A 26,404-nucleotide genomic window follows, 5' to 3' on the forward strand; every position below is an offset into this window, starting at 1 on the left:
GCCCATTCATAAATGTGTTTGTTCATTTGCATTCTGAGCAGGAACACTGTTTAAATTACCGGACCCATGTTACAAAAAAATCTAAATGTAAAACAATAATTACACTTTCAAAATATTAAAATAAGAATTTGAAAATGAATGTTCATTTATGTCAAAAGACTGAATAATGTAGCCAAAAGTAATGAGTGATTTATTGCATTATACGAGCAATGACTACACCTTAAAGTGCGATAACAAGACTACCTGAGTCATTACGGTGTTTAACTGGTGTGTAGGCGCGTGTGTGTGTGTGTGCGCGCGCGCACGTGTGTGTGTGTGTGTGTATTGCATAAAAGGATATTAAGTCATAGTAGCAGTCATTTGTGCAGGATGGGAGGTGTTATCTAACACCACGGTGAAGGGCGATCACATCCTCATTGTCAGGATGAACAAATATGATTTGTGAAAGAGCCATAAAAGGAGCAATCCAAGTTCCCACATGTTTACTGCCTGAGTGCAAAGCAAATAATGATGTGGCAGAACACTTGGCAACCGGCAAAAATAATTCCTCTACAATCTGATCCTCAGCTTTTGCCTGTCGAGGCAAGGTATTGAAAGGCATAAAACCAGCCTTTTTTGTATTGCCTTACAGTAAAAAAAAAAGTTAAAATAGCCAAAGTATACCACAACCCAGCCCTGTTTGAGCATACTTTTTTCCACCGTTGTGCCTCCTTGTGTTTAAAAAGCATGACCGTTTTAGTGTCTGTATCTAATCAAGCCTCGAGTCTAGCCCCATTATCTCTCCCTCCCTCTCACTCCCTCATTCCCTCAGCCTGACCTTACAAGGAGAGGCAACAGGGTTGATGTCATTGAATGAAGAATGCTTCAAGAATCCAGAGAGAAAGGAGAGCAGCAGGAGGAGGAGGGGTCTAACTGGACAGTTTTATGAACACACACACACACACACACACACACACACACACACACACACACACACAGAGAGAGAGAGGGAGGGTGCTGTTTACGTAGTAATACACAACTCCTGGGCCAAAGTAAAACGAGAGAGAACTTGTTTGGAAGGATGGTGTCATTCCTTTTCCAGACTGAAAAGCACAGGGGGAGGGTCTAATAGCTGGAAAGGGGAAGAGAGAAAGATAAGTTACCATTATTTTACAGTCAGCTTTTACTTAGCCTGGACAAGGAGAAAAAACAAGAACAAAAGGAAGAGGGGGAAGGAAAAAGGAGATACACTGCAGCTGTATTAACAGGGTAAGTAATGGACTTTCATGTGAATCAGTATGAAAGAAGGAGATTGCATGTATTACTTTCTTTTGGACTGCCACACAGGTTACCTAATAAGGTGAAGTCTTTTGTCAATGCATGATAGCAGATTGTTTCAATGAGGAATACACACCTTAGGGAAAGGCATGTTTGTGATGTGACACTAGTGTGGGTGTCACATGGCAGCGGTGTATAAGACATATGAAAACTACTGCAGATTCTGGTTGAAAGATACCTTTGTGTGGATGATGTCCCGTTGTTTCCCTATAGCTGAGAGGCCGTTTTGAGAACAGAAACATATACTGTAGGCTGATGGACACCGACGATAAGGACTGCTATGCGGAAACCCCAACAGGAAGTCGAGCCAAAAAGTTGACAAAGCTAGTTAGCTAGCCGCGCAGCTGGTTAGCCTTTATTTACGTCAGAGAGTGGAAGGAATAACTTGATGACAGCACAGTTATGAGAAGGCGTGTGTGTATTGCCATATGAGGTAAGGAAAAAATGAGGCGGTGTTGTAGCCACCAAAACTACCTGACATAAGCTAGCAGTGGTAGGGATGTGTAGCAAGCTAGCTAACGTTAATACTGCTGTGATTGATGATAAGCCAGAGGTTAGCGTTCATCACACTGACTGGTCAAGCTCACAGGTGAGATTCTGTTGTCTTGCATAACCTAAAGAGGATTTCTATTTTCCAGAGATATAGAGATATATGAATGTGTGTTGAAGCTACAAAGCTAACGTTCCCTGATATAAATGTTACTTCTAACGTTTTCGAACGTCATTTAAGCATAACGGTTAATAACGGCTAGCGGTTAATTAGCTACATTAAACTCTTTCCTCTCTTAGCCCAATAGCTAGCTGGGTTATACACATTTTCCCATTGTGTTTATTGTTTGTAAGTGAATTATTAATTATTATTAATTAATCTGTGTTTTGTAAACGCGCACCCATTGCTATCAGCTGTCAAAGCATAGGTTGGTCAACCAGTGGTGTCAGTAACTAAAAAGTAGTTTACTCAAGTAGCATACTGTAATTAACTGCAATGTTTGAGAGACTTGTACTTGACTTGAATATTTCCATGTTTTGCTACTTTGTGCTTCTATCCCGCTACATGTATGTACATTTGAGTCTTACAGATGTCCATTAATAGGTTAAATATAATCAACACTTAAATAAGACTTTAGTCACAACTGGAGAACATTTCACAAGCTACCCTGCAGCAAATAAAATCATTTAAAACTAGCTGCAGCTTTCAACTCTTACATTTATCAAAACCTATTATTATGAAATGGGCCAATCTGTATAATGAGTACTTTTAATTTAAGTATATTTTGATGCTTATACAGTTTATTAATGGGGGATGGAGCACCAATATACAGTATGTTTATTAAAAGTGCAAGGTAAAATAAATATGTTACCAGGTGGCTAGAGCTGCAATGATAAGTCATGTAATCAATATGTTGATGGACAAACAAAACTATAGCCAACTCTTTTTGATATTGTACTGATTAATTATGTAATTTATCATGCCAAAATGTCCACAAATGCTGAGTTCAGCCTCTGAACTATGGATATGTCCTCCTTATCCCTGTTAGTGTTTTATATTGGAGTTTACTGAATATTTTTATATGGTGAACTGACTAAGCTTTAAAGACCTCAACTTTGACACTTGAGAAACTGGCAGGCACACTTTTCAAATCAAACAACTAATTGATTTATATAGACAACTATCAGCAGATGTAGTTGCTGCCCTACATGTTTATTCTATGTGGTGCCTATAGAGTGCCACAGTGACACGTCCTAAACCCCGGAAGTAAGTTAGCATTTTACCACTTCCTGTTCCTTCGACAAAAAAACTATTCAATTTCTCCATTGGAATTTGGAAAATAGCTGGAAATAAGGTCTGTGGTTGAGACACATTTAAGAGACGGATCACGTTTTGTTCTACGACATTAAATACATCAGCAGTGACCCCGCTGGTGATTTTTGAAGAGTTGACGTGTCTGAAAAACGATGGTTGTTAACAAGTGGCTGAATAGGACTACAGAAGTTGTCGAGGACGTTTTACGTCATTACACCGAACACGTAAACACTCCCGCTAAGTTTATCTTTCCCCGTGTTCTGCTTCAAAAGCAAGTACCTGCCTCTTGCAAACAAATAATGTAGTTTGTTTATAGCATAACGTTAGCATTTTGCTTCTGGCGAGTAGATTTACGATTAGCAAATTATAAAAGTAGGGTAGACATGTGGAGATTATCCGACTGAACAAAACGTGATCTGTCTCTTAAATGTGTGTCAACCACAGACCTTATTTCCAGCTATTTTCCAAAATCCTATGGAGAAATTGTATTGCGTTTTTGTCGAAGGAACCAGAAGGAGTTTAATGTGGCACTCTATATGTTGGGGCCCACAAGGTTGTCTTCACCATTGCTTGGCCTATATTCATAACCTAGTTGTGTCTCATGTCATCTATGAGATCATGTGAACATCCACAGCTCTGTGCACTGTTAAAGGATGGTTGAAGAACACAGGAGACTTGTGTCCATTTTTTGCATTGCTACTCCTTCAAGAATGTAAAAATCCAGTTATAATCAGTGTTAACCACACAGCTGCGCCTTGCCTCTCTGAATTGCCTTTTCATCAGCTAGATAGGAGAGGAGCCTCAAGCCGAGGCCGCAGAAAGCTGTGTTTAAGAATAACTCAAAGCAAGGAGGCTCTGGTTTTGGTAGTCTGAGGTTAGTGTGGTGCCACTCTTTGAAAAAACTGGGATTATGGTCACTGACGCCTTAGTTAATGGAGGAGGGAATAGGATATGTGTGAACAAAGATGATCCATGAATGGCTGTAAGCTACACTTTATGACTGGGTTGACGAGGAATCCTCCTTAATTGTACCATCCACGTGTCTGTTTGGGGCATTCCTTTGCCCCAGATCACGGCATGTCTAGCTCTTTGATTAGATCTCTCACTGTCTTGTGACTCGTCTTTGGCCTTCATCATTCCTCTGTAATGTGGAAACTGATAAGGTTGTACGGGTCAGAGGTTGACGCGGAGCCCGTACACTGATGTTATTACCGGTTTTGAAATGTTGCGTGCCCCATCAGCCGTCCAATTGTAGTCTGACAGAGGGCACAACACTGGTACTCAATGCTTGTCCACTGACCTGTAAGATTGGACTCAAAAGGCTTGTTTGTCCCCGCATTAGTGCCCCCCGGCCTAGACACGCTTTCCCAGAAACTGGGTGTGCTATTTACATTAGAACAATAGAGAGTTTCATCAACAACACACTAGTCACTGACACAATGACTGAACAGACATGGACGGATTTGGAGACTGTCAGGAACTCAGGTTTTCTTAACCGTTGCAATGGTAGATGTGGAATTCTGTTTTTACTGGTTCAAGGCTTTTATTGGTCATGCGAACATAGCCACAGTGTAGTTATTATGGCGAGGAAAATCTTAGGTCACAGGCTCCTCCAACAGTGCAACACAATAAAACAGAAATAAATAGTGTATTATTATTATTGTTTGGTAGGCCATGCAGTAACGAGATTATTGCTGATTATTAAGGAGACATGTTTTTCAAAAGGAACTGCAACCAATTAGTCGATTAATGAATATGACGGTGGACAGAAAAACAATTGCCAACTATTTTGATTATCAATGTATCTCAAATTGTCCGACTGAAATTGCAGAAGATGCTGTTTTTAGCATTTCAAATATTTATTTATTTATACCATGTTAAGCTGGATACTGGGGATTTAGACTCGCAAACAGGACATCGATCGACATCACCCTGAACTTTGAGACACGTGGATGGACATTTTTCACTTTTTAATGTATAGACCCAAAAGAAAAATATGCAAGCACTGCGACACTACTACTCCCTATGTGAATCATAAATACTGCTTAATGTAAGTGTTTTTGTTTTTGGTGAGGAACCATGCACTTCTATATATGACCTTTTTAAAAAAGCAGTACCACAGTATATAAACCACTTCCTCTATAACCACAAAGTAATGAACCACTGCTGGCTTTCCTCCTGAATAGTGTGGTAAACCCCCACCTCCCCCCCGTACTGCATCACATAGTTTGTGCCTTCAGAGGAAATACAGTGTTCATGTGAAACGTACAGTATCAACACTTAGACCAAAGACATAGATAACACAAAGTGTGCCACCAAAAGAGCTTAGTTTCACTTTTCTCTGTTTACACTTCATAGGCCATATGGGACCTAAAATGCAGAGGGCAGCGATTCCAAAGCCGTGGTATTTTGAACGTCCTACGAGGTAGTTAGTCTGATTCCTTTCACCCTCTGTATGTGTAAGTCCGTCCCTGATAAGACTAAATGAAAAGCGACTGTTGTGCCCATACCAGGGTTGAGAACCAATTTTCTACCCTGTAAAAGTAAAGCCATGTGGAGTTTATACAAAGTTCAAAAGCTCCAGAGTACGGTGTGTTTGATTTATGTTGGGGCCCTTTCCAAAGGCAACATAATGCCACCCTCCATCAGCGCTTTAAATGAGAAATTATTAAAAGCTGCCTCAAGTGATGTCATCCAGAGAAAGGAATGAGAAGTAGTGAAAAGAACAAGAGATAAAAGAAATGGTCATAGTCTGCCACGAGTGAGTTAAAGCTCAGCACAAGGATATATAGAAAGAAAGGCTGCTCCAAGAGAAACAAAAAGAGGTGATGTCATTGACTTGTAGAGCCAAAAATGTTCCTCAGCGAGGGTCTCTCATCTCGGGGATCAGGTTTCATGATGGATTTGCAGTGTGTAGCTCGGTGGAGCTGATGTCACCGTATGAAATGCCTCAGGACTGTACCGAGGGCCAGATGGGTCCGCACCACTGCTGAATAATTGAGAGGACTGTTGCATAGTGTCTATTAAAACAAGGTAGCTAAAGTATTCTAATGAAAAGACTAAATCACAGTCTATGCCCACCCTTTTCCAGCACTCCTTTTTAGCAAGCCGTTATGAATTGAAGTGTTCTGTTTGGAGTACTTCAGAATAGGAAACCTTGTTTAAAGCTCTTTTTGCATGAAGTTTCCAGTGTGTTTAACTTGAAGTAGGTTGATATCAGGTTAATAAAGAGCCAGCTACTTTCTAAAGAAGGGACACCACCTGTCCTTTGTCTCTTTTTCCTTTTGGTTTGGTGTGTTATCCTTCCTTTATGCTCTGCAAAGTGACCCTGTGTGCCAGCAGAAAGTTGGCAACCTATGCATCTCCATTCGAGACTCGCCATCTCCCCTTATTGATCCATGCAGCAATTTTCAGAATGATTTACGTGGGATAGCGTAGTGGAGCGAAGATTCTCTTATTTGAATGTTTTTTTTAAACATTTGTTTAAAGGACGGTGGCATTTGGCAGTAGATGTGATGCGGTAGTTTTTCCACTTATAGTTGTAACGTCTTTAATGACTAGTTGTGTCTTTCTAAACCTTTTGATTAAACTGTTTTTCACCTTTGTCAGAAATGATTCCCCTAACCAAACGTTACCGAGTAAGAGTGGCAATAAGGAGTGAAAACGTGTACACATTTTTTTTTCTGGCCTGCCTATTAACATGATAAAACATATGCAGTACATACACATAAATAATGCAAATACACAACACACTATATTATTTTTCAATTAATAAATAATGTCCCTTTTTTATCGGTAACACAGTTGTGTGTAGCCAACGCAATAGCAACATATTTACACTGGGAGCTTTTTAAATAGCTAATGACATCATGAAACCGCTGAGGTCTCTGCATGGCTAAAGGACATATGGTTAAAGATGTCGACATTGGTTTAAAAGCACATGTTTCAAACTCAAGGCCCGGGGGCCAAATCAGGCCCTTGGTGGATTTCAGAGCCTGAGCCCAAACATTGATGACCTTGCACCCAAGATGAGATGCCAAGTATCTGCTTGAACTAGCATCACAGAGCAGCATCACAGAGCAGCATCACAGAGCAGCAACCTGAGCTTAATGGATTTTTCCTTCTGCACTTTCTTTCTTGAGACAACAGGGCATGTTTGGTTTGTTCTTTGAGGGGAATAGTTTTTTTGAAGCTGTTGTTGGCCTGTGGGAAAATGTAATCATAAGAAATGACTCTGCAGATAGAGCCATAAGAAATGAATGCAACTGATTATTTAATGTTTAATGTTGTTTTTATAGGCAATAATTGAAGCTTTGTTAGTTCCAGGTTTAATATGTGCAATAAGTTCATTTCAATACGTTTTGCAATAAACATTGAACCAGTCCGGCCCTCGACTAGTACCCATTTTTTTTAATTTTGGCCCACTGTGTATTTGAGTTTGACACCCCTGGAACTTTAAAGGAAGCTGAAGCACAAAGCAGAAGAGTGAACGCCTCACTGCTTCCTGTACCGAGGCTGGTGATGTCATGATCAGCAGACGCTCTCAGGATGAGCTCTCAAGGTTTCTCGTCTTGTCAGAACTTGAAGCGTGGCCTCAGTGTTTCAATAAAGTGGAATGAGGAAGAAACACTTCAGCTGTGCTTGGTTACTTTAGCTTTTACCGCCACCCATTCTACACAGTCATTTTCCAGGCTTGATGTCTTCCTGGAACGGTTTGTTTTCCCAAATACAAACCCAATTATGTCTAAATGGTGTAAACAGCCGGTTTACATTAAACCCACAGTGCAAACAAAGTGTGGCTCTCGGAGAGAAAGAGCTACTCTGCATTATGTGCACAGGAGATATGTGCGTGTAACAACTTTAAAGTTTGTTATAAAGAGAAAGAAAAGACACCCTTTGAGTTATTAGAGTATGAGCAATCATTCGTATTTTGGGATCATATTTCTGTAGTGTTGAGAGGAGAACGTTGCAACATTACTATCTTAACAGGATGTTTCTTATTTCCTTCCTATTTGTATTTTGTACCATTATCAGCTCATTGCATGCTTCCCACTATGGGGTATGCTTTTGTTAATCTTACCCCTTTTTTAAGGAGAGAAATGAAGAAACAAAAAAAAGATCAAGACACATAAAAGCAGCTTAGTCATCACGTCGATGTTTTCAGTCCGTCTGCTCCCAGACTTGTATTTATTTTAAATGTAGCTTTAATAGCAATCTAAACATGATTTGACATTTATTGAAGTACTTTTGAATTATAGACGACATATTCCCATGCCCTTAGTTTTCATTAACCATGACATGTATGGAAGTATTATTGCTTCATTAGGAAGTAGAGCATAACACAACAAAGAGATCATTATTCAATATTCTCTGTCCATTTTCTTCCTCCTGTGAGATGTATCCTTTACAACCTATTTAAGGTGAATCATGCCACTGGGGCGGAGTGGCGCAGTGGGCTGTGCGTTTGATCATCGGGGAACTCCAGTTCGAAACCCGCCGCCGCTGCGTCTGTTAAGCCGTTGTGTCCTTGGGCAAGACACTTCACCTGAATTTGCTCCTGTGGATATTGTCCACAGTACATGACCATTACATGTATGTGTAATTTGTATCTGTAAAGCGCTTTGGGTCATGGAAAAAGCGCTATAAGGAATTATTAATTTTTATTGTTCCCCCAGTTGTAATCATTAATATTAGGAGTATGCAACTATTTCAGAGCGTTGGGGGTAGGATAGTTTGTTGAACAGCAACATAATGTGAGCTAAGACAGCCAGTGTGTACATATGTGTGAGTGTGTGAGTGTGTGTTGTGTCAGTAAGAACAACCGTGCTTTTGACTAAAGTTCATGTTCGGCAGTCTTCAGAGAAATGTGTCCAGAACATGTGAAGGATCTCTGTAAAGACACTGAAGTAACGTGTGTGTGTGTGTGTGTGTGTGTGTGTGTGTGTGTGTGTGTGTGTGTGTGTGTGTGTGTGTGTGTGTGTGTGTGTGTGTGTGTGTGTGTGTGTGTGTGTGTGTGTGTGTGTGTGTGTGTGTGTGTGTGTGTGTGTGTGTGTGTGTGTGTGTGTGTGTGTGTGTGTGTGTGTGTGTGTGTGTGTGTGTGTGTGTGTGTGTGTGTGTGTGTGTGTGTGTGTGTGTGTGTGTGTGTGTGTGTGTGTGTGTGTGTGTGTGTGTGGTAAATATTTGAGCTCTCCCTCTTCTTGACGCTCCTCACATGCAGATGTTATGATAGTTGCTATCGTCCCTGACATGTGTTACGTCGTGTAAATACTTTGTGGCTTCTGGGAGAGCCACTGTGTCTGCTCTGTATTCACGGCCTGAGGTGATGTTCACACACTCTCCTCATTCCACTGCGGACCATTTGCCAAAGCTTTTATGTTTAGGAGAAACACTAGATTTGCAGAATGCCTCGTGTCTTTCTTTTTTTATTGGTATTTAACAAAATCCAGAAACGTTCAAAGTCCATACATCCTAAGAAACACTGCAAGCCACAGTAAAGTTCCATTGTAATTAGTTTGCTAAGACTTTAGGGGGCGAGACAGCTGTGCCACAGTTATAAAGAATACAATGGGTACCAATCTGCATAGTGGCAGTTGGTATAAAAGGAGAACAGGAAATGCGGAACAACTGAATAGATCGTCTCAATCAAACTGCAATTTCAGGAAGTAACAGACCATTTAAAAGTGGGAAACAAAGACTCTTATTTGTTGTTTTGTCACCATTTTCCCCGTTTACACTTTGCAATGCTGTGAAGAGCAACTAACCATCAAATGTAGTCTGCATTCTTTCTGACCTTTCTGTAGTTCATTTGTTCAGTGTAAGAGCCCCCCATAGACAAATCTGGTTGCAATTAGTGTGTAGTTTGGAATTTTGTTCAGCCAAATGTTTAGCTGGTGTGTCATCACCACTAATTCTCCAGAAAAAGACTTGACCTGCTCACGCTGCCAAGGAATGCATGCCCTTTACTTCAGTCAGCTGATTAACGTAGTCGTTGGGGAGTTTTTGAACCTGTTTTCATACCTTTTTAGAGTTCATATTTATTTTCCAGCACATTTGAACTAATGTCTCTTGTGTTGGCCCTCAGATAAACACCCAACATGGAGGAGTCCAGCAGCAGCAAGCCGTTCATGGTGACGTCGTCTCTGAACTTCAAAGTCACCACCCCGTCCTTCTACAACCAGCCAAAGAAGTTTGCCTCTGTGGCCCCACCGCGGTCCAAGAGTGTGACCCCTCCCTCTGGTCCATCACCCACACCTATAGGCACGGCTGTGATTGGTCGAGTGGGGGACCTTCCTCCGCCGCCCCCTTCGCTCTGTGATGGTATGTTGCATTGTCTCACTTATTTAGAGACAATTTTAAAGGTCACCTACTATGCTAAATCCACTTGTTCATGTCTCTTCTACATCAACATGTGTCCCCTCTGTGGAAGGAGACTCTGAAAGTTTCAGGAACAAAGATTCTCTCTCTTTTTGATCCATTTCTATAAAAACCTGTCTGAAAATGAGCTGATCAGATTTTGGCCACTTTATGATGTCATAACGATTTTTTGGCTTGAGTAACCATTAGCCAATCAGCAACCAAGGTAACCCCCCCCCCCCAGCTTATCACCTGATACTCCTCCTAGAGCACCATTAGCCACTTTCACACCAAGTACTTTGCCGTACTTAGTTCCCAGCACTTAGTACCCCCATGGAACTAAGTACAGATCGCGTTCACACCGGAATAAGTTCCCTGAGGGAAGATTATGCAAATGAAGCCGCTGACGTCACTTCTTCTTCTGCTTTGGGCTGCAAACAACTTCACGGCGTATACTGCCACCCGAAGTCCCCGGCCGGAAGTCCCCGGAGTTGGGGACTGGCTTCAGTAGAAGCTGCTGGGACTTCCAGCAGCTTCTACTGAAGCCTTCCGAGTAAATCGCCAGAACGCCGACACCTCCTCATCTCCACCGCTCCCATGTTTTTTTTTGTGTTGCCATAAGTTATTCTCTCTCCGTTGGTGCGCGGGGCTAATGCTAATGCTAATAATGCTAACGCCAGCAAATACAATGGTGGCTTCACAATACAAAAGAGTTTTACGCGGCGTGGTTTGCAATTCGCCCAGCCAATCAGAAATTTGTACTTTTTTCTCCCCAGGATAGTACCACCTCTCTAGCAGGGACTACAAATGTGGGTAAAAGTTATCTGAACTAAGTTCTCTTTTTGGTGTGAACACAAAATTCCAGGCACTAACGGAACAAAACGGGAAAAGTACATGTAAAAGTACTCCGGTGTGAACGCGCGTAATGTGTTCTTTTTAACCAAATCTCTCTCAGAGGGGCGTGGGGAGGGGCTCCTTATTTTCATCTAAAGTAACAGACAGAGAATCAGCACTTTTGAAACAGGGCTGAAACAGAGGGGATTATGGGTAATGCTGCAATGATCTGTTTGGTGTTTGGACACTTCAGAGACATGTTCTGTATATCTGAGACCTAATATTGAGTAAAAACAATATAATAGGGGACCTTTAAGTCAGCTCCCCCCTCTCCCCCCCACTCCTCCTGCTGCTTTTTTACGACACATGCAGAGCTTTACAGTCGAGTTCATAATAGCTCAGTGTGGGGCTGTCGTTTTAATCAGTCGTCTCCCAGACATTACGTCACTGTTCTGTAACTCCTGTCTTTCTGTGTTAAATGTTAGGGGGGATTTTTACTTTTGGGGTTGTGCTCACGTTTAACAACTAGTATGAATTTGCAGATAACTAAACCCCGCCAAATGAAAGGCACCCTGTTGAGTTTTTGAACCCTACAACAGTATTTGTTTTTCAAGTGGGTCTCGCGTGCATGAGGAAACACATGCACAGCTTTCCAGCTCATGGTTTTACGCTATTTGGGTCGACCATTGATGGTGTTCATGTGCAAAGGAGTGTAGCAATGCACCTGCAAAGGCTGTGCAGAAGAAAAGCACTAGCAAGAGAACAGAGATGTAAACAGTAACATTTACTAAATATAATTCCTAAATGTGTTCTCAGTGAGGAAATGCATTCAACATGTCTGCTCGACCACCAGGATACACTCAATGTGTTTTTGATAAGAAATACTAAAAAAGCCATTCTTTGTTTACAAGAAAAGTCACCATTTAACATTTAATACAAGAAGCTATCAGAAGAACGTTTAAAGGTGGAAGATTTCCCAAACTAAAAAAAAAAAAATTGTCCTGTTTGTGCTATAGACGAAGTGTGTGAAAACATTCGCTATCTCAAATCAATTATTGAAAGTGAACATGTAATTGGATGATTAAAGGCACGGACAGACACGTGCAAAGGCAGACGAGGAGTGCCAGGAGGGTTCAACTACAAACCCTTGTTGCTATTGGCTGAGATCACAACCTCATATAACCCATGTGACGCGGCTTTGCTTTGCTACCGAAAGCAAATGTTTTATTCAACCCACTTTTTGCATAAGTCAAATATTTGCCAATGTAAATGTTGCGCATGTGTGACCGTGTCCTCGTACATATTGAAACCGTTTCTGTCCCAACTTTTTTTTTAACCAATCATCCCTCCTCATTTCTGCCAGACTTCCCTCCTCCTCCCCCTCCTCCTCCTCCACTGGATGATGATTTGCCAGCCCCTCCCCCCGAATGCCAACCCTCTTCCTACGAGGCAGCCTCTCCTGAATTCCCCGCTCCCCCTCCAGCGGTGGAAGACCTGTCGCTCCCAGCTCCCCCCGAAGACTTCGCCCCCCCGCCGTCCTTACCGTCTCCCCCTCCTCCCCCACCCCCACCCCCTCCCCCTCCACCCCTCTTTGCCTCTGGTATTCCTAGTGCTGCTGGAAACCAACAGGTGAGTCACGATGCTGTCTTCCCCGAATCAGCCTAAAGTCTGTCTGCATGTTTCCTCTTTTGGCTGCATGTAACTGCATTTCCATGTAATGCCATTATCAGAGAGGACACTGGGGGACATTGTCGTGAGTCCATGGAGTGTTGGCAGGAAATACTGCCTTTTTCCACAAATTATATTAGCATTAGTCTGGGGTAAATCACCCAGTGTCACGCGTCTAACCGAATGATTGCCCATTTATAGAACTGAAATAGTTTTTTAGACATGCCATGAAGGGTTTACTGTTGAGAAGTTAATTGTAGGATTGTGTTAATTGCAGATGGATTGTCGGGGTATAAAGGCAGCAATGTAGGGAATAAAAACAAATGCAGCCACTGTACACCTCCTTGTTTAAATCACCAAGAGTTCATGCTAAATGTTTCTCTCTAAACAATCAAATAATTCAAAATCTAATAGTTCTCAATAACCAAATCATTATTCATTTGTTCCCTGTCATCATTACTGACCCCAAACAGTCACTGTAAAGGATATCCATATTTACGTCAAAAATATATCATCATCCACCTTTCTCTTCCTGGCTCATCGTGTTTTGCTTCATTGCTTGTCTTCACTTTATTTGTGTAAATGAATGTACTCCTTTTGACCATCTCCTCCTCTCCCCCCTGCCAGAGGTTTGTGGAGAAGCAGACGAGCTTCGATCAACAGCTGGACACTCTGACCGACTTACTGTCCGAGATGGAGACCAGGGGACCTTTCAACCCCAAGGTACGAAGCAAGGAAGGATAGACAATACACTGTGAAACACACACACACACACACACACACACACACACACCCACACACACACCCACACACACACCCACACCCACACCCACACCACACAACACACACCAGTTAAACACCGTAATGACTCAGTTAGCCCTATCATAGTCTTATCACACTTTAAGGTGTAGTCATTGCTCGTATAATGCAATAAATCACTCATTACTTTTGGCTACATTATTCAGTCCTTTGAGATAAATGAACATTCATTTTCAAATTTTTATTTTGAAAGTGTAATTATTGTTTTACATTTAGATTTTTTGTAACATGGGTCCGGTAATTCAAACAGTGTTCGTGCTCATAATGCAAATTAACAAAAACATTTATGAATGGGCTAAAATCAAGACTTTTACCAGTGCTTTTTTGAAATTAAGTCCTAATTGATAAGCAAACCAACATATATTACACTGTTTTAATAACTTATCAATTAAATGTCCGAAAAAGTCGAGCAAATATACCAAAGAAAGCTAATTCAAGATGTCACCGCATGTCACACACACACACTCACTCACTCACTCACTCACTCACTCACTCACTCACTCACTCACTCACTCACTCACTCACTCACTCACTCACACACTCACTCACACACACTGGGATACAGAGAGGAGCAGGAGAACAAAGGCTTTGTTTCACAGGAGCCGTGATGTAGATAATGAGAATGAGTCAGACGGAGGGTCAGTGGAAATAGTTTGGAGAGGTTGGTTTCATTTAGTCTCTGTTCAGGTTGAAAGCTCAATGATAAGTGAACTGCACCCCATACTTAAAACAAAAAGTGAGGTAGCTGGTGATTCACAGTGAGAGGAGACACTCGGGGAGAGAGAGAGAGAGAGTGATGCACACAGAATGGAGAGCACGAGAGTGAGGTAGAGCCAGAGTTTGCTGCCAGAGACCCGGTGAGAGAGCGCCATAAATGGAGAGCGTTTTCCATCCAACTGGGATGTGCTGGATCGCTGCAGAATAATGTTGGCTCAAAACAGCCAAATACATTTCACAGAGATGAAGCACTACTCCTGATAAGCTCGAACTGCGGAGCGCTCACAGTGTTTACTTTAATCAAAGTTGCTCGTTCAATTTAATAAAAGTGTAAGCTTGCTGCTTTTCAGAATATGACCTTCTCTCTGATGAGTGTCAGTTTAGAATGAATGGAAGATTTATGTTCTACGCTTGTGTACAAGAGCTTCAGGTTGAGTTTTGTTTTGAGGTTGAATCAGAATCAAGTTTTATATTTTTTTTTTTTTGTTATCGCCAGGCACGTTCACACATACAAGGAATTTGCTTTGGTGTGTTATGGTGCAAACCTAAACAACATAACAAAATAAGCTGTAAGAGAAGGTTAACAAATATAACCATTAGAAAAGGAAAATATACACAAGTATTTACACTGAATATACAAAATAAACAAAAAAACGAATCATCTGTAATAACTGTATTGTTATTGTACACTGTATTGTTATTTAGTATATATTGATTGTTGTGTTTGTATCTTAATGTGTGCATATGTATACATGTGTCTGTTGATTGTGTATCTATAGGATATACATTTTTGTATTGTGGGAAACGGTATTTCGATCTCTCCGTCTGTACACACAAACTGAAAGATTGACATTGAAGTGGACTTTGAACTTTGTTTCTGTTTTATCCGCAGATACCAGGCCAGTATTCTTCCGCACCAGCAACAGCACCCAAGCCTCCAGCTCCCCCCCCCACCGCCCCGAAACCATCCCTCTCCTTCCTCCCGCCCCTTGAGATGGGAGACCGCCCGCCTCCCGCTCCCTGGGCCGAAGAACTCAAAGCCAGAACGAACCGACACGCCAATAATCACAACTCTGGACCCAACTCCTCTCAGCCGCTCTCTAAAGCCCCCGCTGTGGCCCCCAAAGCTGCTTTCGGAGGGAGGACGGCCACTTCCTCAACCTCCCTGGCACAGAAACTGAACCAGAACCTGAACCAGAACCAGAACGCGGCCCCAGTCGCACCGAAGCCTTCCCCTGCCTCCAGCTCCTTCCCTCCGCCTCCCGCAGCCCCCCCCGCCGCTCCTGCTCCACCCAAAACCACAGCCCCCGCCCCGGCCTTCAACCACATCAAGAGTTCTCCCTTCGCTGGTCAGATGACTGCAAACCAGAACCCCCCCGCTGCGCCTGCTCCTCCTCCTCAGCCCAAGATGATGGCGTCCCCCTCCTCCTCCTTTAACCAACCAATGAAATCCCCTCCTCCTCCTCAGTCCAAGATGATGGCATCCCCCTCCTCCTCCTTTAACCAACCAATGAAATCTCCTCCTCCTCCTCAGCCCAAGATGATGGCGTCCCCCTCCTCCTCCTTTAACCAACCAATGAAATCTCCTCCTCCTCCTCAGTCCAAGATGATGGCGTCCCCCTCCTCCTCCTTTAACCAACCAATGAAATCTCCTCCTCCTCCTCAGTCCAAGATGATGGCGTCCCCCTCCTCCTCCTCCTTTAACCAACCAATGAAATCTCCTCCTGCAGCAACAGTATGTTATGTTTTTATTTCACACTAGTATCATTGTCCATGTTTTAGCGTATTTTTTCTGTTTTGCTTTTATTTTACATTTTTTATATCCTATTTTAAATTGTTTTATACTAAACTATTTTAATTTCTTGTCAGCTTTAATTCAAGGGAATTTCTTTATGATCACTATATTTATTTTAATATTGTTGTTGTTATGTTTTTCTGTAAAGGCTGCTTTGTGCATGAAAGATGTTATAGAGAGGCGAAGTCCCGCCCATCTACTTGCGCCCCCATGGGACCTTATTTCGGAAAAATTATGTATTGAAGTCAATGGAGAGAGAAAGGTTATCTTTAGATCCCGTTTGAATTGTGCCACGAATTACACATATGATGTTTGTCAATCTTAAAAAATCATTTCCATGTCAAAAAAGTCGCAGTTTGTCGTAAAACTGTTGAAATATAAGACTATGAAAAATACGCAACTAGAAAGACTACAAATCCCAGAGTCGCGTAAGTGATGTCATAACTGATTTCCTCCACTAAATTAGCTAAGATAAGATAACTTTAACAAGACTGTGTGCTTAGTACCAGGTTGTTATCATACCAGCAATGGGTCTTGCTCGTTCTTTCGCTTCCCGTCTGATGAAAGGATCAGGAGTGGCTGGATCAAGTTAGCTACCTAGCTAGCACGTTAGTTAGCATTACAGCCTTAGCCTTGTCATTTTTATTAGCCTTAACATGAAGTAACATTAAGCAACCCAAAACAGTCCAGTAAGAGTATTAGTCATATTTCGTGAACCCTTTTGAAGAGTACTGTCAAACCGGTGTGATCATTCTATAATACACAATTTAAGCCCGGATGCCCCCGGTGGAGACATGCTAATGCTAACGCTACATTAGCATCGGCGATCTTTTCTACTTTTGTGCTATCTGCACAAATGATTAACATTGAACATTAAAAAGATCAGGCAGTTCAGGGAGAATCAAAGGAAGCCAGGCAGCTTTGCATGACATTCTTCTGGACGTGTTTCATTGTGGTGATGGTGAGGGTAGTCAATCCCTTGTTTGGAAAGACAGTGGTGACGGCCAATTTGGTGACGTGTGTTGTTGTGCGAGACCAGAGATGTAGTTCATTGAGCGTTTCACACAAAAAAGTCTTACTTCACAGTTTTAAGGCAAAACATTTTTTTTTTACTTAAAAAATTATCTTTTAAATTGACAAACATCATATGTGTATTTTGTGGCACAATTCAAACGGGATCGATAGATAACTTTTCTCTCTCCATTGACTTCAATACGTAGTTTTTCCGAAATAAGGTCCCATGGAGGTTCACCGTTCGCCTTTCTATACAAATAAAGTTTATTATTATTATTTATTATTATTATTATTTCACTAAAGAAACACTCATTGCTTTGCATGTACAGTAAAAAAGGCACAAATAATTTAGCTTCTAGTCATCACGTGAGAATTATTCATCTCTGGACCTGCACTAACCGTGTTTATAGAGGTAAACTGCTCAATAGTGAATAACAAAATGCTCTTTAAGGTATGTTGAATGAAGCTATGTGAATAATGTATGATTTAATGGTGTGTGTGTGTGTGTGTGTGTGTGTGTGTGTGTGTGTGTGTGTGTGTGTGTGTGTGTGTGTGTGTGTGTGTGTGTGTGTGTGTGTGTGTGTGTGTGTGTGTGTGTGTGTGTGTGTGTGTGTGTGTGTGTGTGTGTGTGTGTGTGTGTGTGTGTGTGTGTGTGTGTGTGTGTGTGTGTGTGTGTGTGTGTGTGTGTGTGTGTGTGTGTGTGTGTGTGTGTGTGTGTGTGTGTGTGTAGCCCTCACCCTCCGGCCCAGTGGCTATCCCAGGTGGAGGCGTCCCTCTGAATATGAGGGAGGTGGAGGAGCTGGAGAGGATGACCAAGGACTTCATCAGAGACATGGACACAAACGCACCCGTCATCACCTCCCCACCCACAGGTACACACACACGACACAAAGACAGACGGTGGATGTGATGTTTATGATTTAAAAAATAACATTATCATGTCATTTCTAAATGGATTTGTTTGCAATATGAGAAAACATTGTAATACCCAAGACTGGAAATATAAAAAAGTACTATTACTACTTTTCAAACAGAGGTCAAAAGTGCTTTCACACAAAAACAGAATAAGAATACACACATTATAAAACACAGAAAGTAAAACAAACAGTAAATAAGAGAACGGAAATGTTCAGATTTTTTCTGGCTGAACGCAAAATATTTATAGATAATAAAATGTATTCACAGGCTTTTATATATCTCTGCAGTGGCTCTCAGTTCACTGCTTGACCTTAAAGGGACAGTCCACCCCGAAACCAAACGTACATTTGAATGCAAGTTGCAGAGAGTTGAAGATATCTGCCATCGATCAAATATAGAGGAACTAGATGGCTCTCGTCTTGTGAAGTTTAAAGCAGCAAAAATAAATTAAAAACTCAAATTTAAATGTCTCTATCCAGAGGGTCATTCACAGATCTTGCTCTCAGTAGTTTGATGGAGGAACTATTTACTGCCAACTGTCTCCTTGTGCTGGAGGAAGTGCGAACGAGATTGGCGCGTGTAGTTTGGTGTAATGAAAAATAGATCCTACATAAAGCTGCTCACAACAAGAGTCCGTAAAACTAAACAAATCCATTAAACCGTCTGTTTTTTAATTTGGAAATAATAACAATTACTGGTATTTATTTGAGCGCTTTTCCAAGTGCTAGAAGCGCATTACATTACATATTATACATGAATAGCTTTGTTCATTATAATAAGCAAGAAGGAAGGACACTGTAGTTATTAACACAAGCAGAGGAGAGTAGGAAGATGGATGTATTTGTGAATAATCTTGTTTGTATATCTTATTTATTCAAACGTCTCTCTCTGTGCCTCTCTCCTCCCTGTTCAGAGATGTGTGGGAAGTGTGGCGAGGCTCTGTCCCGCACCCAGCCGGCTGTCAGAGCCATGGAGAAACTCTTCCACTCCGACTGCTTCTGCTGCCTGAGCTGCCAGCGCCCCCTGCAGGGCATGCAGTTCTACGACCGCGACGGGGCCCCCCAGTGTGATGACTGCTACACGGTGAGGGGCCAATGCACACTGCAGGATCACAGCAAAAGACTCATACTTTTTCAAATTCAAACGTTTTAAAGGTCACCTATTATGCAAAATCCACTTGTCCATGTCTCCTCTACATCAACATGTGTCCCCTCTTCTTCATGTCTCTTCTACATCAACATGTGTCCCCTCTTCTCCATGTGTCTTCTACATCACCATGTGTCCCCTCTCCTCCATGTCTCTTCTACATCAACATGTGTCCCCTCTTCTCCATGTCTCCTCTACATCACCATGTGTCCCCTCTTCTCCATGTCTCCTCTACATCACCATGTGTCCCCTCTCCTCCATGTCTCTTCTACATCAACATGTGTCCCCTCTTCTCCATGTCTCCTCTACATCACCATGTGTCCCCTCTTCTTCATGTCTCTTCTACATCACCATGTGTCCCCTCTTCTCCATGTCTCTTCTACATCAACATGTGTCCCCACTTCTTCATGTCTCTTCTACATCAACATGTGTCCCCTCTTCTTCATGTCTCTTCTACATCAACATGTGTCCCCTCTTCTTCATGTCTCTTCTACATCAACATGTGTCCCCTCTTCTTCATGTCTCTTCTACATCAACATGTGTCCCCTCTCCTCCATGTCTCTTCTACATCAACATGTGTCCCCTCTTCTTCATGTCTCTTCTACATCAACATGTGTCCCCTCTCCTCCATGTCTCTTCTACATCAACATGTGTCCCCTCTTCTTCATGTCTCTTCTACATCAACATGTGTCCCCTCTTCTTCATGTCTCTTCTTCATCAACATGTGTCCCCTCTTCTTCATGTCTCTTCTACATCAACATGTGTCCCCTCTTCTTCATGTCTCTTCTACATCAACATGTGCCCCCTCTTCTTCATGTCTCCTCTACATCACCATGTGTCCCCTCTCCTCCATGTCTCTTCTACATCAACATGTGTCCCCTCTTCTCCATGTCTCCTCTACATCACCATGTGTCCCCTCTTCTTCATGTCTCTTCTACATCACCATGTGTCCCCTCTTCTCCATGTCTCTTCTACATCAACATGTGTCCCCACTTCTTCATGTCTCTTCTACATCAACATGTGTCCCCTCTTCTTCATGTCTCTTCTACATCAACATGTGTCCCCTCTTCAGCATGTCTCTTCTACATCAACATGTGTCCCCTCTTCTCCATGTCTCTTCTACATCAACATGTGTCCCCTCTTCTTCATGTCTCTTCTACATCAACATGTGTCCCCTCTTCTTCATGTCTCTTCTACATCAACTTGTGTCCCCTCTTCTTCATGTCTCTTCTTCATCATTATGTGTCCCCTCTTCTCCATGTCTCTTCTACATCAACATGTGTCCCCTCTTCTCCATGTCTCTTCTACATCAACATGTGTCCCCTCTTCTCCATGTCTGTTCTACATTAACATGTGTCCCCTCTGTGTAAAGAGACTCAAAGATTCTCTCTCTTTTTGATCCATTTCTATAAAAACCTGTCTGAAAATGAGCTGATCAGATTTTGGCCACTTTATGATGTCATAACGATGTTTTGGCTTGTGTAACCATTAGCCAATCAGCAACCAAGGTAACCCCCCCCACACACACCTTATCACCTGAATCTCCTCCTAGAGCACCATTGAGTTCTTTGTAACCAAATGTCTCTCAGAGGGGCGTGGGGAGGGGCTCCTTGTTTTCATGTGAGACATGTTTTGTATATAACTGAGACCTGTAATATATTGATGAGAAACAGTTTAATAGCGGACCTTTAAGTACGGTACTTGAATAGATGTACCTGATTACATTCCACCATTGCTCTTTAATAACACAAATAGCTAATAATACACAGTGTTGATTATGAATCCTTCCCCCCCGCTGGTCCTCAGAGCTCTCTGGCGGTGTGTTCCCGCTGCGGGGAGAGGATCACAGACCGCGTGCTGAAGGCAGTGGGCCAGTGTTTCCACTCTCACTGTTTCCGCTGCAGCACCTGCTCCTGCTCTCTGGAGGGGGCGCCCTTCATCACCGACGACAACAACAACCCCTACTGCGTCCCGGATTACCACAGGTAGATACCGGCTGCTTTCAAGGATTCAAATTCAAGATTCAAGGCTTTTATTTTAATATGTGCATATAGCTACAGTGGAGTTATGACAATGAAAAGCTTAGGTCACAGGCTCCTCCAACAGTGCAACACAATAACACAGATACAATAGTGCAAGAAGAGTCTATGTACAAGTAATTGGAATATGATATATTAGATAAATAATTCATCATCACCGACGACAACGATCCCTACTGCGTCCCGGATTACCACAGGTAGATCCTGGCTGCAATGTGTGTTGACAAACAAACAATGTGGGACAAGACTTTGACAAAGAAGGTTTCTCAATTCTCTAATTCCCCTCCTCGACTCCTATCCTCGTGTCTTAGTCCCGCCCACAGGAGATGCGAGTCGAGGAGGGGAACCGAGGAGAGAGGAGGGGAAGCAGCAGGCGGTTAGAGAAATGAGAACTCCTCTCCTCTGAGCGGTCATTTTAAAGAGACGTCCATTAATGATGACAGGAGGCACAGCAGCTCTCTGTCTGATGGACAGATGTGTTCATGACCACTTATATATATTTACTTTGAATTCATTCACAGTGTGGAATAATGAGACAATAACAGGCTACAGATGTGGACATATACACACACATATATATATTTATATAAATGAAATGCTTTGACAATACATACATAAAAAAATATCATCTGTGGAAGCCGTAGTACTGTAAAAGGCACGACCAATCATCTGAGCCGGCCCGGCTAAAGTAACTGGATGGCCTACCTGCCTGTCAGCCTTCCATCTGTGCTCAAACTTACCTCGTGCTCTCATTGGTCATGTGCGCGTTCGTGTGTGTTGGAGGAGGGGCTCTGTAAGGAAGTCTGAAGGAAGGGGCAGATTTTTTTTCGGCTGCGTACTTTCAAATTCTAACGCACTCGAGCTGGTTCCTCCATTCTTACCTACCCCACCTTTAAGGCTTAAAGAAAAAAAGACAAAATATTTCAGAAAATAAAAAATCAACAAATCCATCAAATTGAATTTCTTATCATACATGGAAATAACTTTGTCAGGTTTATTATTATTATCAATGGGACACATAGGAAGGTCCGTGTATTTGTAAATAATTGTATTTATTAGTTATTATTTCTATATAATTTACTCTTTTCAAACATCTTTCTCTCTCGTGTGTCGTCTGGTTGGCAATGAACATCTGAAGTCCCAGCTTCTTGAAACAATACATCTGACACTGGGTACAAATGTAGTAAAACAGGATAAAGGAGAATGTATGGGAATGGGAGTTGCTCCCGATGGCATGGCCAACGGTGTGTGAATGTTAGTTCCTAGAGTAAGGTACACTGCTCAGTGTGAATGGGTGAATGACATGTAGTATGTAAAGCGCTTTGAGGGGTCGTAAAGACTGGACAAAGCGCTATATAAGTACAGTTCATTTACCATTTAAATACTGTACATTGGAATAAAACACAGCTTATTGTAAGTATACATACATGTATGCATTGTAACCAGATGTATGTGCTATAAACAATTGAAGGGGAAGTCTGTTGCTCTTGGTCCTGTATGATTTTGAAAGATCAAATCTATTTTAGCAGTTTATACATTTCTATGACCCCATTTATTTATCATACCTCTGGATACTGATAAGAGTTTATTGGAGGAAGGAGGCAGCAGCTCTTCTTCCTCATGAGAAAGTGTGCACAGGCTAAACTGTGGCTATAAAAATCAATCAATCAATCAATGTTTATTTATACAGCTCAATATCACACATATCTCAGTGGACAGTTTGTACAGAATATCCCTGAGACACGACCCCCTCTGTCCTTGTCCCCTCACGTCGGACAAAGAAAGAAATACCAATAAATCCGTCAGCCAACTAGCTGACAGGCCCCTCAGCATACTGCTTTCGGTGCTACTTGACTATGAGTGTGAATGTGTGAGAATTAGCTTAAGGCGATCAACTAACCCCCCCCCTCTCTATTCCAGGCGTTTCTCCCCTCAGTGTGTGAGCTGTAACGAGCCCATCGTCCCCTCCCCGGGCAGCGAGGAGACGGTCAGAGTGGTGGCTCTGGACAAGAACTTCCACCTGAAGTGTTACCGTTGTGAGGTGAGACATTTAAACTCAAGGTGTTGTCAAAATAACAAATCGCAAATTGGTATCAATAAAGTACTTCTTATCTTATCTTAGTAAATAACCTGCTAATAAACACATCTGTGCGTCTGTCCTGCAGGATTGTGCCCGCCCTCTCTCCATAGAAGCCGATGAAAATGGCTGCTACCCATTGGATGGCAAGATCCTGTGTATGAAGTGCCACACCCAGCGAGCCAAGCAAGCTGCGCAGTGATTGGCTGAAGCGGCGTTACTCTCCGATTTAACTATGAACCAAAATCCAAAAGCACAGGATTCATCCAGCGGCCCTTTTGCCTTGGCAGCAGTCATTCAGTGTACATGTGTGTGTGTGTGTGTGTGTGTGTGTGTATGTATGTGTGTGTGGAGCAGTGTGTCTGCATGCAGATCCAGAGTAGTATTCCCCTCGTCTTTGTTCTCTTCAGTGCAGAAGTAATGTACTGCATTGATTTCCATCTTTTATCCCCGAACTCATCTAGCCCTCTTTGTGTACAACCACATATTTTTTGTGCCAATTCCTTGTTTACGCTAAACGTTTCCAGCATAACTTGCACAAGAACAGTCAAAAGAGCAGTCTGATGAATATAAAGTTGCCTTCTCGCGCCTCCATATTGTAAGTAGCAACAAGAAATTGCCATTTGAAGCGTTCACTGGGCGGTCTCTGTCCCTGTGAGCATTGTAACAAAGACGCTTTGTTACCATAGGCTGAGAAGTGACACATTTGACCACACAGATTTCACCACTCCGATTGGCTGCTGGTTGAGAATATCTTTAACATGTTGGCAGTTTTTGTTCCTGAACGCGTGCTTAATGATGCTTTCCTGCATAGAGAGTGCTTCATGTCAGCCAATCTACTCCGACAGCATCTTAAAGACGTCTAGGGCTAATCATTAACTGCAAAAAAAACAGGGATTGTTGCTCTTAGTTTGTGATGTGAATTCAATCATTTACAGGCATGCGTTTCCACTGTCTCGTAGCTTTCTCTCCTTCAATCATACACACAGTAAAAGGGCGAGATCAGAACAAAAACGAGTCCCTTGAGTATTTCTACATGCATGCTTTTTGAATGCACAATTATGAACAAGCACAGATCCCATTCAACGGATCTAATAAAAAGAAAATGGTTATGAATGCCAGCTGCACGGCTGAAAGCAGGACCTGTCATGTGATCGTTGCACATTTCCACAGTGAAATAAAAAGCCTTTGAGTGTCGCTTTGACTCTAAAGCCCCCGCACATGATACATTTTGTATTAGTGGTAACCATCTAGACATACTAGTAGCTTTTGATATGCATCTCTTGCTTTAAATATTGTAATTTATGGATTCTTTTTTTATTAAGTATTAAGGTTATGTGTACAAAACAACCTGTCCTTACAGTAGAGTAATAGATTAGCATATGATACAAATTAGTGACCAAATATGTTGTAGCTGGAAGTTAATAAAACACGTTACATGAGATTCAATGTCTGACTTTCATGTATGTTCTTAATCACCTTGTGTTTGAGCCCAGTTTATTTTGGTTAATTGTATTGTTAAAGTTAATACCACTATTATTTCCATTATTCATCTTTTGTACTCTGTTCATGTCGGTATATTCTACTTTATTCCTATCTTACTGTTCTGTATTTCGTTGATAAATGCTTACAATGATTCCATTCTGACCCTGGAGACGTGCCTTCTCCGCTGTTGTTTCTCTGAGTTGAGCCTACAGAAATTCATTCCACACAGAAAACACAAAACATGGCAACAGTGATTGAGCGTTGCATGCTATCTGTGTCAGTGGTGGTGTTTCCTCCAGTGTTTCCTCTTCAGTCTGCACCGCCCGCTCCGCCCTGCCTTCGTCATCACTCTGAGATTTCATGATGCCTTCATGGTTGCATTTATCTGGCGTTCTGTTGTGTTTTGTCATATTGTATTACATGCGGATGCCTTGTCTTTTCATATAACATTTTTTAAAATGAATTCCTGTTTGATATGTGTGAATGTGTATGTGTTAAAAATCCTTATTTAGCCCCCCCTCCCTCCTCCCTTTGACTGTATCAAAAGATAAACAAATAAATAAATACAATGCTAAATATCAAATGTTTCTGTCTGATCTCTCAACTGTACAACCATGCTATTAATCAGGTGGTGGAATAAGTATTATAGTTTACTTAAATGGGGTGCTAGTGGATTGTCAAAGAAAAAAATTTCTATGCAAACGTTATTATTAATAATAAAAAATTAAAAATTACAAAAAAAATTAATCTATTTTTTTATTTTTTATTTTAATTTTGTAATCATCTCGCGACCCCCACTTTGGGAAGTGGGGGGTGCCCACACTTTTTTGGCTGGTGAGCTACTTTTGAAATGACCAGCTCACCGAGGTCTACCAACCAAAAATAAAATCACAAATGGCAAGGGTTGCTGAATAACACGTTTTATTTATACATGGGACAACTAGGCTGCAACAAACGACTAATTTGATAATCGATTAATGAAACGATTAATCGACTATTCTGCCTATTATGCCTTGCACAATTTCTCAAACGCTCTTATTTAGCCATCAACTTTTAGATTTAGCTTGAGGTTGTTTTAGGCATGTGGAAACTAGCAATGAAGACAATAAAGATGAATACTTGATTCAAAAATACATATATTATTAAATTAACTAAACAAATTGTGAACAAAATTAACATTGCTTTTTATTAATTAAATAAATAATATTTCACATCAAAAGAAACAACAATGTTTTAACAAATCGTAGCCTACTAAATAATCTGATGACAGAACTGTTAACAGAATAGCTGAAACTTTAACAAAATAAAGAATAACTCTGTTACCTCTAATCATTAACCCATGTTTGTATAATTGTGTTAACTCCGTGTGTTGCTGGCATGGAAACGTTACTCGTGGATGGGGCTACAGAGCTACTAGA

The 26,404-nt window shown here is 41.7% G+C and overlaps 1 protein-coding gene across 3 annotated transcripts; it reads left to right on the forward strand.

The window, feature by feature from the left end:
- Positions 1-946: 946 nt before the first annotated feature.
- zyx (zyxin) lies at positions 947-25,569 on the forward strand. Of its 3 annotated transcripts, none has more exons than XM_079692091.1 (10): positions 947-1,248; positions 10,203-10,438; positions 12,672-12,937; positions 13,604-13,699; positions 15,405-16,247; positions 18,052-18,193; positions 19,153-19,322; positions 21,192-21,370; positions 23,345-23,465; positions 23,590-25,569. In XM_079692091.1, the coding sequence occupies exons 2-10, from the start codon at positions 10,216-10,218 to the stop codon at positions 23,701-23,703; spliced, it is 2,154 nt and encodes a 717-aa protein (XP_079548217.1). In that variant the 5' UTR covers positions 947-1,248; positions 10,203-10,215; the 3' UTR covers positions 23,704-25,569. The 3 variants fall into 3 exon arrangements, with proteins under 3 accessions (XP_079548217.1, XP_079548218.1, XP_079548219.1); XM_079692092.1 differs by lacking the exon at positions 947-1,248 and adding an exon at positions 1,438-1,750; XM_079692093.1 differs by lacking the exon at positions 947-1,248 and adding an exon at positions 1,761-1,906.
- Positions 25,570-26,404: the final 835 nt, after the last annotated feature.

This window comes from Notothenia rossii (genome assembly GCF_949606895.1).
Source record: "Notothenia rossii genome assembly, chromosome: 7".
Taxonomy (NCBI): Eukaryota; Metazoa; Chordata; class Actinopteri; order Perciformes; family Nototheniidae; genus Notothenia; species Notothenia rossii.

What these genes read in the sequence shown, in the direction of transcription:
- zyx (XM_079692091.1), top strand. Translation starts at nt 10,216, where the DNA reads ATGGAGGAGTCCAGCAGCAGCAAGCCGTTCATGGTGACGTCGTCTCTG. An exon ending in GCCCCCTTCGCTCTGTGATG is followed by an intron (nt 10,439 to 12,671) that starts GTATGTTGCATT and finishes CATTTCTGCCAG; the next exon opens with ACTTCCCTCCTCCTCCCCCT. An exon ending in GTGCTGCTGGAAACCAACAG is followed by an intron (nt 12,938 to 13,603) that starts GTGAGTCACGAT and finishes CCCCCCTGCCAG; the next exon opens with AGGTTTGTGGAGAAGCAGAC.